Raw genomic sequence first — 16,651 nt, forward strand, 5'->3', positions numbered from 1 at the left:
TTCTCACCAGTGGGACCCACTGATGTTTGTGGTCAGGAAGCCATGGGGGAGCACTCTGTGCTCCCCCGACGGGGAGAAGATCCGGATTCTTCTTTCTCCCCCTCTTACCGGAAAAACAAAAAGTTCTTCTCTTTCTTATTTTGATATATGAAATGTTTAGATATGGACCCGGTACAAACCGTCTTCGTCCGACCGGGACAATGGCCTACAGTCATTCGGTCCACGGTCCACCCGGGTCATCCATTTACTGCAAGGAAGAGCTGCTCGTCTGGAAAATACAGTCAAAAAATAAAAATTGCACCAAAAACAGAAAAATAGTTAAAAGAAATAAAGAATATAATAATTCCACCAAGAAAGTCTAGGATTTGAAGAGAGAAAAGCCCTTTGCAGCTATGGTCTTAGCTTCAGTCGCTGGTACTGTTGCCATTGAGTAGCGGCTTTGCTTGGATCTTTCCTTTAGATTCCGTTCGGCTTCAAGACATCTATTCAAAAATTTAATTTTTGAGAAATTCAATGGCGTCTACTATGTTAACGAGGACACTCATGGGGCTTCGGTCGATTCGACCTTCGATTGCTTTGACGCAGAAGCCACAAATTTACAGTTCCTTTGTCAATGTAAGTTAGATACTCTGGTTCTCAATCTTTCTGCTGTTCTGATTCGAAGTCTTGTTTATAGGCTTGCATATAATCTGTTTCTTTTTATCGGTTTTGATGTTCGTTAGTCATAGTACGATTTGCAGGTTGGATTCCTCGAGTTTGTTTAGTTCCTTTAATGATTTTTAATTTAAATAAGAGGGTAAGGGGTTGATTTCTATTTATATCACCTGCCGGCAGGCTGCCTCTGTGGCAATTGAGTTTGAATTGCTGTTTAGTTATGTGTGGTTGGTTCATCGTTCACATGGTCTTTGATATCCTTTTGGATTGAGTTTCTTTGAGCCACAGTGCACGGATGTTATTCATTTAACCTGATTTTATTCACTTCTATTCTTTTAGCAATTATGATTACCTCTCTGGGGGAGGAAGGGGTTGAGGGGAGAGATTCTACGAGAATGACTGAAGAAGACCATTCTTTCTTAAAAGAAGAAACAAACTACCCAGTTTTGGGTTTAAAACAGAACCCAAGGTATCCCCACTCAGATATCTTTAGGGCCTTTCTCCATGAGTTCTGGATGATTACTTTTATGCTATCAAATTCTTCCATTGTTGGTGGCCATGCTTGAAAATGAACCTCATTGTTTTGGCTGATTTTTTGGAATGGTTAATTTTCCTCTGGAATTTGGGCCATTTCTCGGAGAGCTAAAAGTAATTCTTCATGGCTAGGAGTCACTTCTCAAGGTATAATCTAGCCTAAGTCAAATAATTGAATGAGAAACAATGGCCTAGTGAAAGAAAACACGTTCTGTTCTCTGTATAATGTTCCATTACTGTGGTCCTTCTGATTGCATTGGGCTTGAGTTCATCACTTAAATGAGTCGCCACATGGTGTTCCACATGCTTATGGCTGTTTTCCTTGATCACGGTAGCACGAAGAAAGTGGACCTACCTTAACAACGACAAGCTCATTTGTCCCAACGTAATCGGGTGATTGCATGGACTCGATCAAACTAAGTGGGACTAACTGAAAAGTGAATGGAGAATGGAAATTGAGATAAGAAGAAAGGGAAAAAATGACAAATGAACATCGGGAAATAAAAATAAAGTGAAAGAGCAAAAAGGCTCCATCCTTTATATTTAGGGAAGTACTTTTCGTAGTGTTGATGTTAGTGATAAAGGTGATGTAATGTGGCAATTTTTATCTAACATAAGTGATGGAAACTGATTTCTGCTCTAATGAGTGGAAATCATATGATGCAAATTGATTTTGAAAAGATTAGAATGATGGTGAGAGCTATTAGTTAATTGTATTAAAATGAGAAAAGATGATCTTCATTTTTGATTTTTTTTGACAACACGTATGGCTTTGGATAGGATGGAAAGGTTGATAAAGATTCAAATTGGATTGGGTTTAGCTGAGTTGATTTTTTTTTAATATTTATTAAATTTCCTTAAATACTCATGCGTGTTGACTCTCTTATGAATCCAACTATTAGTTATTATATGACCCAGATCTGTTTTCCTTTCGCCCCGTGACTGAGTTCTTATGCTGCTTAATTTTCCTTTTTCCAGAAAACATTTTACAGAAGGATTGATCTTCCCCCTCTTTCATCTGCAAGTTGTGGTTTGGCTCGTTTCGCTACTTCTTCAAACCTTGGAGCAAAAGCAACTTTTGTAACAGAATCTGTGTCCACTAAAGATCCTGTTGTTTCTGTTGATTGGCTTCATGCTAACCTTCAGGAGCCTGATGTGAAGGTGGTTAATTGATGACACTGTATCCTTTTATTTAATTGACATTTCTGTGGATAATATTGTACGGATACTATTGTACTGTTCTATTTAAAACATCTGTGATACCTTCTTTGTGACTTTAGTTCTCGTTGACAAGTGCTCAGGTTTTCAATTTCTATTCTAGTGATTTTCAGAGCTTGTCTGAAATGATCTTTGAATAAACCTGGGGAACCATCCACAGCACCTGCATCATGACTAAGACAGAGGACATCAAAACGTATAGAAGTCCTAATTTAATATGTAGGATGCCTTTTTTCAAGATCAATCAACTAATACATTCCAAGCTGGCAGTTTTCATTGAAAGGGAAAGACAGTACATATTGCATAACTGTTTGGGGGCTAGCATGAGAATAGAAATTCAATAGTTTTCTCTTTGCTTACATAAGTGAATGATGGAGTGGTTTAGATAGAAGAAGTTAAGAAGGATCTCGAAGCTTGTAATTTTCTCAAAATGATAAGGGATACATCCTACACCAGTTAAGGACCTGCTGTGGTGATACTGAAGAAGGACCTTATTTTCAAAAACACTAAATAGACATCTTGCTTTATTTGCAGGATTTCACTATTGGGTGGGTAAAATCTTTGGTCAGACATACCCTGAAACTTTAGGTCAAATCCATTTTTGGATCACTTCTTTCGGGGTTAATCCGACCCTCTTTCATATGGAAAGCTAAATTGAAGGCTCAGTCTCTTGGTTTATTGCATGGATCCTCTTGATAGGAGTTCAAGTTTCCATGTACATAATAAAAGATGATCTTTAGAGAGGTTATGACCAATTAAGGGAGGAACTTTGGAGAACAATATGGTTGAACACATTGCTGTATAATTTGGTTTACACGTTTATGGTCATGATATAGTTTGTTTTGTTGGATTATTTTGGAAGTAATATTATAATTTTATTTGTATGTGGATGGATTTATATAAACCCATCAGCTTCTGACTATTTATTTATTTCTTTAGGTTTTGGATGCTTCCTGGTACATGCCAGATGAGCAGAGGAATCCAATACAAGAGTACCAGGTGCAGCTGATGATTCTGTTTGAACTTTCCATTGGTTCTATGAATGACTTTTGCCATTGCATTTGTACTCCTTTATAGATTGTGTTTAACAGCTTGGTAGTTTTTGTTAATTGTGGTCACTTCAGAACTCAGAAGAAGCTCTTCCACATCACTCTCTGTGTTTGCTGTTTATATTCCTGATTACCATTTCAGCTGCAATTTGGTTACAACTTGCGGAAGTGGTGCTGTTATCTTTTTCTTTAATTCTATATTATCTTTATCTTCTCTACAGGTTGCGCACATTCCCGGTGCCCTCTTCTTCGACGTGGATGGCATATCAGATCGATCATCAAAAGTAAGATCCTCTTCTTGACATCATAAATGATTTCTTTGTACATTTTGTTAGGGTAAAGTTAAGCTAGCAGGTCCTTTAGGCAAGTTTGGCTGCATGATCCCTTGAGTTTAGTCATCCAGGATGTTGATACAATCTTTCTACGGTTGGTTCAATAGGAAACCTTTGGAGGTCACATGTTACAACTCAAATCATGTGGTATATTTTATGGTGTATATTGACTCAATGACTTAATCATAATGTATATTTGCTTCATATGGTTTACTCTTTTTTTTTTTGGGTTTTTGTTTTTGTTTTTATTTTTAAGTTTGAGTTTACATATCCTTATTTGCATCGTAGGGAACTGTGTTTTACATGTTCACTATCAGATAAAATTAAGTTTTTGGATGGTTTAGCCAACACCATTATGACTAACAATAACAACATGATGAGCTGACTGTCTATACTCATCTAGATGAGTTGAGAGATTGTTGTTTGGGTGATCGTACATCCCCCTCAATACCATCGTCTATCAGTATGGCTCTGGCTGAGAAGTTTTGGTCAATTTTTTAGGATCATGCGTTTCTTGTTGATGTTAGTATTCTCTAGAAATCATTCATCATCTATTGAACGGTGTATACATTTTATTTAAACAATTTGGATCAGTTGCCACACATGTTGCCATCGGAGGAAGCTTTTGCTGCTGCAGTTTCTGCACTTGGCATCGAGAACAAAGATGGCTTGGTTGTTTATGATGGGAAAGGAATATTCAGTGCAGCTCGTGTTTGGTGGTGAGTTTTTTTTTTGCATAGAACCAAAAATAAAAGAAAAAAACAGAATAATGAAATAGCACATTTGACCTTCCTTGGTTAAACACCTGTGTTTACTTTCTGAATTTTTTTTTTGTGTGCTGAATGGAAACTTGGAAAGGATGTTCAGAGTATACGGTCATGACAGAATCTGGGTATTAGATGGAGGCTTGCCACGATGGCGTGCTTCGGGTTTTGATGTTGAGTCCAGTGCTTCTGGAGATGCGATTTTGAAAGTTAAGGCTTCCAGTGAAGCAATAGAAAATATCTATCAGGGACGGACGGTAAGTTATTCTTATTCATCCATCTGGATATGGTATTGGATTCTTGCTTTGTGTGAGATACTGGCATCTTCTATTGCATACAACTGTATTTTTTTCACTTTTACATCATCTATACTACTGAAATTGAAGATTACATAAGGTGAAGGGAGCTAAAATTGCTCTTTCATATATGAAAATGCTCATGTGTTATATTCAAACATTAAATTGGTTAAGCAATGTTGAATATTTTCCATGGAATAGTGAGTCTCAACTAACTATGGAATTATTCAAGAGTCAAGACTAAAAATTTTAAGCACAAACCTTCCATAGTTATTGAAGTTGACCATGGTAAACTAGAAAAAGAACCAGTTTGCTTGCTACCAGCTCAACCATTTGGTTGACCTACCAGCTTAGATTTGTAGGTAACTGACTTCCTCTGCCCAGTCAGAACTTTCAAATGTCCTTCAGTTTTTCTTTGCGTTAATATTTTACCTCTTAACTTTCCTCAGTTGCTGGAATCTAATGCCTCACTCATAGCTTCTTTATGTCATTAAATGTAATGATTCCTAGTTCATTCAACTTAGCATTTTCTGTTTCTTTGGTCTTCTTATTGTTTAATTTCTGTCTATTTTACACTTCTTGTATTCTTGTTTCTACAGGTTGCCCCTATTACGTTTCAGACAAAATTTCAGCCACATCTCATCTGGTCACTTGAAAAGGTTTGGTTTCTCATTTGCAACTATATCTTATTTTAGAAATTTGAGATGATTGTCTCTTTAAACCTCTGTAGCTACCATACCAGCCATTTGTCCAAAATCTATTTGTGTCAGTTGCAATACCAGTTAGGAGACATTGTTTTGAATTAAAATTCTGTATGCTTGAAAAGGTTTGATTCTTCATTAGCAACTGTTTCTTATTTGAAATGTCCTATTTGGAATCGTGTTTTGCCAGTAGTTGTGTTGAGGTTTGGATCTATGTTTGATTCCTATTACAACTAGAAATCTTGTCTTTTATGCAACACCAGTATAAATAAAGGCATTAGAACGAACACCAAAAAACCGTGAAGAAAATTGGAAACAAAATGAGACAACACAGATTTAATGTGGTTCACATTTCAATGTGATGGGCCACGTCCGTTGGCAAAGAAGACGACCTTTCACTATGCATGGAAGAAAATTACAATGGAGATCTCTCAAAAATACCCACAAACCCAAAATGGTGTTATAAACTCTCACCCAAAACCCCAAGGCAGATTCGAACAATGACTTTACAAGTGAATGTGAGGCATATAAATTGTATTCAAATTGGTTACAGTGCCCAAGCCTCTGCTTCCGTCATAGATATCAGAAAATGTGTCATTAGTTGGCACTCACTTGGTAGTTAAGGTTTCGTTCTACGTTTGATTTATATTGCAAATAGGAATGCCGTCTTGTATTCCACTCAGTATTAAGAAAGGCCTTTTTCCACGCATGGGAAGGGGTGATACTGCTAGTATTAATCTCTTCTCTCTAGTTAGTCCTTTTCCCTCATTGGCTTTGTCGTCTGTCTCTATTAATGGGTTTGCTACTTGGGTAATTGTTATTGTTCCAACCCTCCCTAAGTGGAAGCATGGTTTATGACGAAATAAGAATTGAAATGTTTGATTCTTCAGTATTTTATTCAGAACTTTACAATCAATATATACACAACTGCTATCTATGAAATAGGAAAGAATATCCTACCTAGAAGATTAGAATAAATAAGAAATCTACCTAGAATAGAAGATTACAATCAATAAGAAATCTACCTAGAATAGAAGATTACAATCAATGAGAAATCTACCTTGAATAGAAGATTACAATCAATGAGTAATCTACCTAGAATAGAAGATTGCAATAATAAGAAAAATACCTGTAATAGAATATTACAATCTGATCTACTTAGATTAAAGATACTAATAAAATATTATGGTATGATTCTAAGATTTTCCACACTCCCCCTCAAGCTGGTGAATAGGCATTCTCCATTCCCAGCTTGGATATGCATTTTTGAAAGGCTGAGCTGCTCAATCCTTTAGTAAGTACATCAGCAAGTTGACTATGTGTAGACACATACAGCGTACAAATCAGTCCGCTATCCAGCTTCTCTTTGATGAAGTGTCTGTCAATCTCAATGTATTTGGTTCGGTCATGTGGAACAGGGTTATGTGCTATACTGATTGCTGATTTGTTGTCACAGTAGTCTCATTGGTCCACCCCATTCATCCTTTAGGTCTTCTAATATAATCTTCATCCAAAGTAATTCACATATTCCTTGAGCCATTGCACGAAATTCGGCTTCTGCACTATCGAGCCACAACATTCTGCTTCTTGCTCCTCCATGTCACAAGATTGCCACCAAGAAATGTGCAATATCCTGTGGTTGACCTTCTATCTACTACTGACCCTGCATAATCAGCATCAATGTATGCTTCTAGTATCATTCCTTTATTCCTTCTAAATAAAAGGCCTCTCCTTGGTGTCCCTTTTAAATATTGTAGCACACGGTGAGCTGCATGCAAGTGAATTTCCTTTGGACTGTGCATGAATTGGCTGATTACACTAATTGCATATGCTATGTCTCGCCTTGTGTGAGACAAGTAGATTAGTCTTCCTACTAGTCTTTGATACATCTCTCGGTCCACAACATCTTCTTCTGCATTCCCAAGTTTACTGTTGGGATCTATTGGAGTGCTTGCTGGTTTACATGCGGCCATTCCTGTTTCTTTAAGGAGATTAGTGATATACTTTTGTTGAGAGATGAAAATGCCTTGTTGAGAGTGAGCAACTTCAATACCAAGGAAGTATTTTAATCTTCCTAAAGCCTTGATCTCAAATTCCTTAGCCAAGCATTGAGTCAAATTTTGTTTCTCTTTTTCTTCATTTCCTGTCACTATTATGTCATCAACATACACAAGTAGTGCCGTGACTTCCTCAGATGATGAGTGCTTGATGAACAATGTATGGTCTCCTTGACTTTGCTTGTAACCCATACTAATCATGACTTTAGTAAATCTGCCAAACCATGCCCGCGGTGACTGTTTGAGTCCATATAAGGCCTTTTTTAACTTGCATACAATATTAGCAGCTAAATCCTTCTCATAACCCGGTGGAACCTCCATGTAAATTTCTTCCTTTAGTTCACCATGCAAGAATGCATTTTTAACATCAAACTGTTGCAAGTCCCAACCATAATTTGCCGCCAAGGATAGTAAGATTCTGACAGTATTCATTTTTGCAACTGGAGCAAATGTTTCAAGGTAGTCAATCCCGTAAGTCTGGGTGTAGCCCTTGGCTACCAACCTTGCTTTGTACCTTTCTAAAGATCCATCTGCTTGATACTTCAATGTATATACTGATTTGCACCCCACAGGTTTCTTCCCTTCTGGTAATCTTACAAGTTCCCATGTTCCATTGCTTTCTAATGCTTCCATCTCCACATTCATAGCTTGCTTCCACTCCTTATTGGATAAAGCCTCAGATAAGGTGTTAGGAATGGCAATGGTGTTTAAGCTTACCAGATAGGCTCTATGAGATGGGGAAAAATGTTTAAAGGACAAGAATTGGGCAAGAGGGTACATGGGTTTCGTTGTGCATTCTCTAGTGCCTTTCCTAATGGCAATAGGAAGGTCTAGTTCATTAATATCTGTGGGCACATCGAATTCGGTTTGTAGTGAAGGATTAGTCATTTGTACCTCATTTCCAGAATTTGGATTGGAGTCTTGAACTTGCACTGATTCTGGAACAAGATTCTTCTTCCTTGAGAACACCTTTCCTTTGCCATATCTCACATGCTCAATATTAGAAACAGGCTCATTCATTTCAAAGTTTGACATATGTTCATGTTGTTCACAGTTTGACAAAGGTGAGTCTGACACAAGTTTAGGTTGTTCACAGTTTGACTCAGGTGACATAGTGAAGTATTTGGGAGTGAACTCTAAGTCAAGTAGGGAATTCCCATTCTTATCTTCCATTATTGAATGCTCCCCTTGAAGATGAGGTGTGGAAAAATAAGACTTATGTTCATGAAAAGTGACATCAATAACATAGAACAGTTTTGAAGGAGGGTGATAGCACTTATAGCCCTTTTGAGTGGAGGAATATCCTATAAATAAACATTTGAGTGCTCTAGGATCTAATTTACCCCGATGTGGTCCATGAATATGAACAAATGAGACACCCAAAAATTCGAGGAACAAGGTTATTTGTCGTTTTTAGGTTTGGGTAGAACTGGGAAAGGACATCCATTGGACTCTTGAATCCTAAGACTCTCGAAGGCAGCCGATTTATGAGATGAGTTGTCTGTGAGGACTGCTTCCCCCCAAAATGACTTAGGCACATTGTATTGGAATAGGGAGGCTCTAGTTACATCAAGAAGGTGGCCATTTTTCCGTTCAGCTACTCCGTTATGTTGTGGGGTATCAACGCACGATGACTCATGTATAATTCCCTCCCTTTGAAAAAATGGAGTTAGAATTTGATTGAAATAGTCTCTGGCATTATCAGATCTAAATCTTTTTATACTAACTCCAAATTGGTTTTTAACCATGGAATGGAAGTTGGGAAGAACACAACTAACATCGGATTTGTTTTTGAGTAGAAAAATCCATGAGACACGAGTGCAATCATCAATGAATGACACGAACCACCTAGCCCCAGACACATTAGGAATTCTCGAAGGACCCCAAATATCACTATGAATGAGATAAAAGGGGATGGAACTTCTTTTCTTGCTTAAAGGAAGTGGTACACGCTTGTGTTTAGCAAGCTCACACACATCACAATGAAACTCATCGACATGTATGCCTTGAAACAAAGAAGGAAACAAAAGACTGATTACCCTAAAGGAAGGATGTCCAAGTCTGTGATGGTAAAGCCAGATTTTTTCTTTATTGGTTTGAGAAGGACTACCATTAGTAGCATGTGATTGGCTTGGTGCCTCAAGGTAGTAGAGTCCATCCCTTTCTCTAGCATGTCCAATCGTCCTCCCCGAATCCTTGTCCTGAAATATACAATGACTATGGTGAAAGACTACATTACAATGTAAATCTTGCGTGAGTTTCTTCACAGAAACGAGATTTGTAGATAGTCTAGGAACATGTAGGACATTTTTCAAGGTGAGGGATGAGTTGAGCTCAATATTTCCAGTTCCAGGCACAGTAGTTAACAAGCCATCAGTAGTAGCTATCTTCCTACTACTTGGACAGGGAGAATATGTGGTGAAAAGATTTGGTGAGTGTGTCATGTGGTCAGTTGCACCTGAATCTATGATCCAGGGGCTTGGAAGAGAATTATTAGAGACATTTAATCCAATAGAAAGTGGAAACTCACCTGAATATGCCAAAGAACATGTACCTGGTTTTTTGTTAAGGTTGCTCAAAAGAGTTTTTACACGTTCTATGTCGTCCTGATTAAGGCTAGCAACCTCTTTATTAGTGACTTTAGGTTGCTATGCAGATGTAACATGCGCCTGACCATTATTTCTAGATTGCTCTTCTTTATGCCGCCACTCTCGGCTAGGAGGTTTACCATGAAGTTTCCAGCATCTTTCCCGTGTGTGACGAGCTTTCTTGCAGTAGGTACACCATAGATTGTCTCTATTTTGCAATTCTCCATTTTGTAGATTTTTTATTTTCTGATCAAATGCAGTCCCGAAAGTAACCTCTCTTGGTTCTGACATACTCTTTGTAGGTGCTTAAAAATAGTATGTGAAACAGTAACCAAAGATGCAATAGAATGACAGATAAGGCGGAGAAATAAAAAATCTGTTTTTCAGGTACGGAAAAATAAACAGAACAGAGCAGAATAAAAAATGGCGATAAAGGCCAAAGGAAGAATAATCTCTGTGTGGCGGAAACAACAGAGATTAAAGGCAATGAAGGTCTGAAAGCTGGACAGCAACCCCAAGATTGGTTGGCTCTGATGCCATGACGAAATAAGAATTGAAATGTTTGATTCTTCAGTATCTTATTCAGAACTTTACAATCAATATATACACAACTGCTATCTATGAAATAGGAAAGAATATCCTACCTAGAAGATTAGAATAAATAAGAAATCTACCTAGAATAGAAGATTACAATAAATGAGAAATCTACCTAGAATAGAAGATTACAATCAATGAGAAATCTACCTAGAATAGAAGATTACAATCAATGAGAAATCTACCTAGAATAAAAGATTGCAATAATAAGAAAAATACCTGTAATAGAATATTACAATCTGATCTACTTAGATTAAAGATACTAATAAAATATTATGATATGATTCTAAGATTTTCCACAGTTTAATCTATTTGGACACTATTTGCAAGCAATTTACTCCTTGTTTTATTTGTTTCAGGTTAGAAAAAATATCGAGGACAAAGAGTACCAGCATATAGATGCTCGCTCTAAACCCAGGTATTCAATTGTTTAAGGATGTCATCTTTAGTTCTGTTTAGATTACTCAATTAGTATCAATTGTGCGTTCTATTGTGTGATTTACCTAACGCAGAGCAGTTGCAAGTGATTTAGAGTGGAATGGATTGTACTTCCATTCTATACGGATTTATACTTAATTTTGTATATCTTATACTAATAAACAGTCCTTTATTTGATTGTTAATTTAATGCGGTAGTTATTTATTGTCAAAATAACTTGCACTTTTAAGACATGTATTTCTCTTCTAATCGCCAAGATTTTATGTTGAAAATTGACCATAACAGTCTTGCTAATTCTTAGGTGGTCTTCTTTCATCGACGATGAGGTCATAACTGTAATATCACCCATAGTTGTCAGGGCGTCGCTTAAGCGTCTGAGTGGGCGCTTTGGATGCTTTGGTTGCCTAGCTACCGGTTTATTGGCGCTTTTTTTTCTTTTTTTAAATCTCTTTTTTCCCCCTTCTTTGAGATTTTGAAATAATGCTTCGATGGTAAACCCAATATCAGTATCACATCTTTGGTTGCCAACAATAAACCCAATCTCATATCTCTATGATTCTGAAATAGCATTTCTTCTCTAAGATTCTAGTATTGGGTTTTTATTTTTATTTTTTATTTTTTATGTTACTTTTCCTGGTTATCAACTGGAAGTGAATGCATAATGCCTAAGTTATTTATTTAGTAGGTGTCTGAGTTAGTTTCTGTCTCCCAGTAGGATCTTTTAGTTGTTTTGATAATTTGGTTGTTAAACTTTGAAGTTTGATTTGTGACTTTGATGGGTTATATTCGAAGTTAACGACTATGTTACGTTTTCCAATCTTATATATTGATTACATGAATGAACTTTTCATTAAGTTTGCAAAATATTTCATACTTAAATGCTAGGAATTTTATGTAATTTTTGATACTTGGATCAAATATCAAAAAATTAACACTAGAACACTTTAACTGCTTAGTCATTGTTTTATTGGCGCTTTGTGGCTTTAGTGCCTTAGAAGCCCTCTATCGCTTTGGTTGCTTTGACAACCTTGATATCACCTCATCATTAAAATGGTGATATAATGAACCAAAAATCCTAGTGCTTGAAAACATATAGTATTCTGTATGTACCTAAGAAAAGTGAGATGTGTGTGGTATGTCTTTCCTAGTGTCTAATCACATCTGTATGTAGCAACTTCCCCTTTCCTCCCTTCCCTGCCTACCCTCCTTACCCCACCCCACCCCACCCCTCCATCCCCCCAAAAAAGAGGGGAAAAAATGTAAAACTAGCCTTTTCAAGTGCTTGACAAAAGGCATATGTCACAACTTGATATCTTCATCATCTTGTAAATCCTAATGCAAGTTTTCCTGGTCATAATGAAACAAAAGTAGTTTCTTATCCTCCCCTTCCATTTCTCTAAAACTTTCATTCATCAACACCATCTATTGTAAATGTGTTTTGGCGATTTTGCTCTGGTTAAGCCTAAAAAGTATCTGTTCAAGCCTCCACTTATCCAATTGTCAAGCATGAACACTGAATGTGGGAGTAGAGTCCTCAACTAGTGGTGGTCTGGAACAAGTATTGATTCACCTGTTCAGAATTTCACTTGCTTTTACTAATCTATGGAGGATTAAAGTAAGTTAATGATGAAATTTAATCCTACTGGGAAGAACAAGAAATTTATCAAATAAGAATAAACCTGATCAAGGATTCACAAGTTGAACCTCTGTAACAAGAACTAATAACATAGGAATGGGTGTCATCATCTGACATGGCACTTTCCTGAACATTTTAAATGAAAATTTAGCTAGGTGAATGAAAACATATGGAAAGTTGGCTCCTGACACAGCCAAATTTTGATTTAAAAAAAAAAAAAAAAACCTGGTCCCTTTTACACTGAGTTAAACTAATAGGAATTATTTTTGGTGCCAACTGCCAAGTACAGTTGATTCAGCAAGGATAAATAGAAGATCTTAGAGGATCAACCAAAATCTGTTAGGTCCACATCTTGTGGAGTCCTCTACTTGAATTGATGGAGAAGTTATTGGTTCTTTTGCAGGTTTGATGGAGTTGCACCAGAGCCACGAAAGGGAATAAGAAGTGGTCACGTTCCAGGAAGCAAATGCATTCCTTTTGCTCAGGTCATAGGGCTGCTGTTATTCTTTGTTAAAATTATGTCATTTTCATGTACCGAAATTTTTTTTTATGTCATTTTGGATCTGCATTATTCTATGAAATGTTGGTTTCAAAATTTTTTGAGTTTTTGATCCTTGTGTTCGCTGATCTAAATCTAAATTTCTTTCCAACCTATCAGCTTTTCTGTTACTAGTTGCTGTTGTGTCATAAAAAACAAAATTCATTTTTAGGTCATCTTCTTTGCTTTCGATGCATCTCCGATTTTCCCTTGGTTCATTGATGAATTTCCGTACAGATTTTCTTCGTGAAATTCATTGGATTCAATCTTATTAGGCAAATTATGATGCTAATCAAGCCCCAAGTGCGTTAATAACAAAAGGAGGAAATAAATGTAAGAGCTAACTCAACGAAGATTCTGCCAACTAAATAGGATCAATTACACGAATCCTACTTCTCCATTCAACTCTCAGCAGTATTACATTCTTTTGGTATAAGCAAAATTTAGCATGTTCGAATACTAGACCAAGATGTGATTTCTAACCTGGAAAGATTTTGAAAATCCTAAGTGAGCGTCCTTTGTTTTCTCCTATCATGCCCTCTCAGTTGTTGAACTACCTTCGTGTTCTCTAGCCTATCAGGATGGTGGAAAAACTAATCTAGTAGAAATATTTAACTGCTTGTATTATGGTACATGCAAAAGGATGTAATGTCCATTTTGCATGCTTTCCTCAGATCTCTTGGAATGCCCAAAAAAATCTGAATTCTTAATTTGTTCATCTGTTGAGAGTAAACTTCACCAGAACTTGATCTGTAACTTGTGTGTTGATCCTGTGCAGATGTTGAATGAATCACAGACCCTCTTACCTCCAGATGAGCTTAAGAAACGATTTGAGCAAGAAGGTATTTGGACCTCCTTGTGCATATCATGAGCTTGTTTTGTGTGATTAGTTATGTAGTCCTTGAATTCTAAATATTTATTTAGTCATATTTATGTTGAGCTTGTTTTGCATGATTACTTATATGGTCATAGAATTCTAAATATTTATATGGTCATATTTATGTTGCGACAGTTTCTTTGGTGGTATCCAATGGATCTTTGGTCTTTCTTCTACTTCTATTCTTAATATTATGTTTTGTTTTGTTTGCAGGCATCTCCTTGGATAAACCTGTGGTTACATCTTGTGGTACTGGTGTAACAGCTTGTGTTCTTGCACTGGTGAGATCTCTGTGCTAAGATTAGACAATATAGATCTGCTAGGTGCTGAACTGTTCTTCTGGATTATGACATTTGCAAAAGAGTGCTAATGGTCAATAATCTTGCAGGGTCTCCATCAGCTTGGGAAGACTGATGTTGCTGTTTATGATGGATCTTGGACTGAATGGGGAGCACAAGAAGACACGCCTGTCTCCACTTCACAGGTCGAGTAGTTTGGAAGAGTTATCAGTTTAGTATGCCATGTGGAGTTTCATCAAATCCAGAGTAATCAGATGAAGCTGGTTGTGCTCAAAATTCATCTAGATTGCTGCCTATGTTTTGATTGTGTTATACCATGCACATTTTTCATTGACTACAAAAATTAAGAATGAGTTTACTGAGAAACTTGAATGTAAGTTGAGACCTCCTATGAAACAGGCTTGAAACTTTTGAAGCACCACACACTCGCCAACTTGCAAATGTGATACATGTGTAGGTAACCAAATAGGAAAGGAAAAAAAATGCCATACATGTGTATATGCTTTTTGTTTTCTGGACAGGCTTCATGCGGGCCTTGCTGATTCTTAACCCGAAAACTTGGGCATAACCCAACGTTGTGCTTCTATTGTTGGGTCTGTGTTACACAGGTTCTCTGAAATGCTTGCATGTCTCTTTAGGATTTGCTCCTGTTTCCCCACCTCTGTCATAAGCATTCTTCAAAATCTGACTTCAGCAGACTCACCTCCCTCAAACATCAATGAATAGAGGAAGAATGGTATCACCTTGGAGGTAAATGATACTCGTGTGTCTCAGCAAGGTCCAAGAGATGGTATTTGCTATCTGAATAGTTGATGGAGAAGACAGCAATGTAGATGCTGGAAGCTGGCTCCAAGCCTTAGAAGCAATGGACAAATTTCATTTGCCATGGATGGTAGACAGTTTTCTGATGTCCTCAGTTGAGTTTGTGGATCTGCTTCTAGTAGTGGTCAGGGGCGGAGCCAGGATTGAATATTGGGGGGGGGCCGAATGTATGTGGGCCAATGTGGGACCCACTGTAGGTCCTATATCAGAATATATTATTATATTTTAATGTGGAGTTTACATTAAAAACTTAGGTAAATTAATAGAAAATTCGTGAGTGTAAGAGAAAGAGAGAAATGAATAATTTGAGAAAGAGAGTGAATACCTGATGTGGAGAAGATTTAGGAAAATTTCAAAATTTGCTAACTACTTCAATATTTTGTGAGACGTGTGAAAAAAAAAAAAAGAAAAAGAGAAAAAGAGAAAAAATAGGAATAAAATAGGAGATTCATGAGAGAATAAATAAAAATGAAAATAGAAGAGAATATATAAGGAGAAATTCATGGATGTGAGTTAGTTTTTAAGTTAGTTTTTAATTAGAATTTAACATTTATTCCTTAAAACTAGAGATTTAATTATAACCAATAGATAAAGATTATGAATGACATTTGTACCCAGCATCTTTATCTTAAATTTTTATTTTTAATTTTTGGAGAGGGCTAAATAGTGGTATTTCACATTTAAAGATAGAGAGATAAGGAAAAAAAAAAAATATTTACAATTTCAAAAAATCAGGGGGGCATGGCCCTCCGGTCCCAACATGGCTCCGCATCAATGAGATGTGCTGAAGTTTTATTATGCATGTAAAAAAAGAGAGCATAAAAAATGATGTTACAAACCTCACTCCCCAGTAGACAAATCTCATTTGCCATATGCGACAACAGACGTTTTTTTGACTTTCTTGATTGAGTTTGGACGTCCATTTTTACTTTTTATTCACAGTCCTCTCTCTGAACAGTACAGGCATTTTTTCAATTGAAAAATCAAAGCTTTATACCATAAGACTTACACATCAATGAGATCTGCTAAGGATAAAGTTGAAGAAATTTTACTACATCTCTTAAAAGATTACAATGACGATATTGTAAAAGATATCATAAAAATACCCAAGAATGATGTACGAAACTCTCGTCAAAAAGCAGAAGGTGTAACTATAAACCCCACTATGACTTTCCAAGAGAAGTGAGGAACATAAATGATCCTCCAATTGGTGAATGGATTGACCATTCTGATATGATTTACCAATGAAGCAAG

General features: G+C 36.7%; 1 protein-coding gene across 1 annotated transcript; it reads left to right on the top strand.

The window, feature by feature from the left end:
• The first annotated feature begins 343 nt into the window (after positions 1-343).
• LOC149005657 (thiosulfate/3-mercaptopyruvate sulfurtransferase 1, mitochondrial-like) lies at positions 344-15,146 on the top strand. The gene is made up of 12 exons (XM_089167879.1): positions 344-615; positions 2,167-2,349; positions 3,346-3,405; positions 3,677-3,739; positions 4,382-4,506; positions 4,646-4,808; positions 5,447-5,506; positions 11,147-11,205; positions 13,265-13,346; positions 14,178-14,241; positions 14,490-14,557; positions 14,665-15,146. Exons 1-12 carry the CDS (start codon positions 514-516, stop codon positions 14,767-14,769), a joined length of 1,134 nt encoding a protein of 377 aa, XP_089024005.1. The 5' UTR covers positions 344-513; the 3' UTR covers positions 14,770-15,146.
• Positions 15,147-16,651: the final 1,505 nt, after the last annotated feature.

The sequence above is a fragment of the Hakea prostrata genome, chromosome 9 (assembly GCF_041222555.1).
Source record: "Hakea prostrata isolate BN-2017 chromosome 9, UWA_Hpros_2, whole genome shotgun sequence".
Classification (NCBI taxonomy): Eukaryota; Viridiplantae; Streptophyta; class Magnoliopsida; order Proteales; family Proteaceae; genus Hakea; species Hakea prostrata.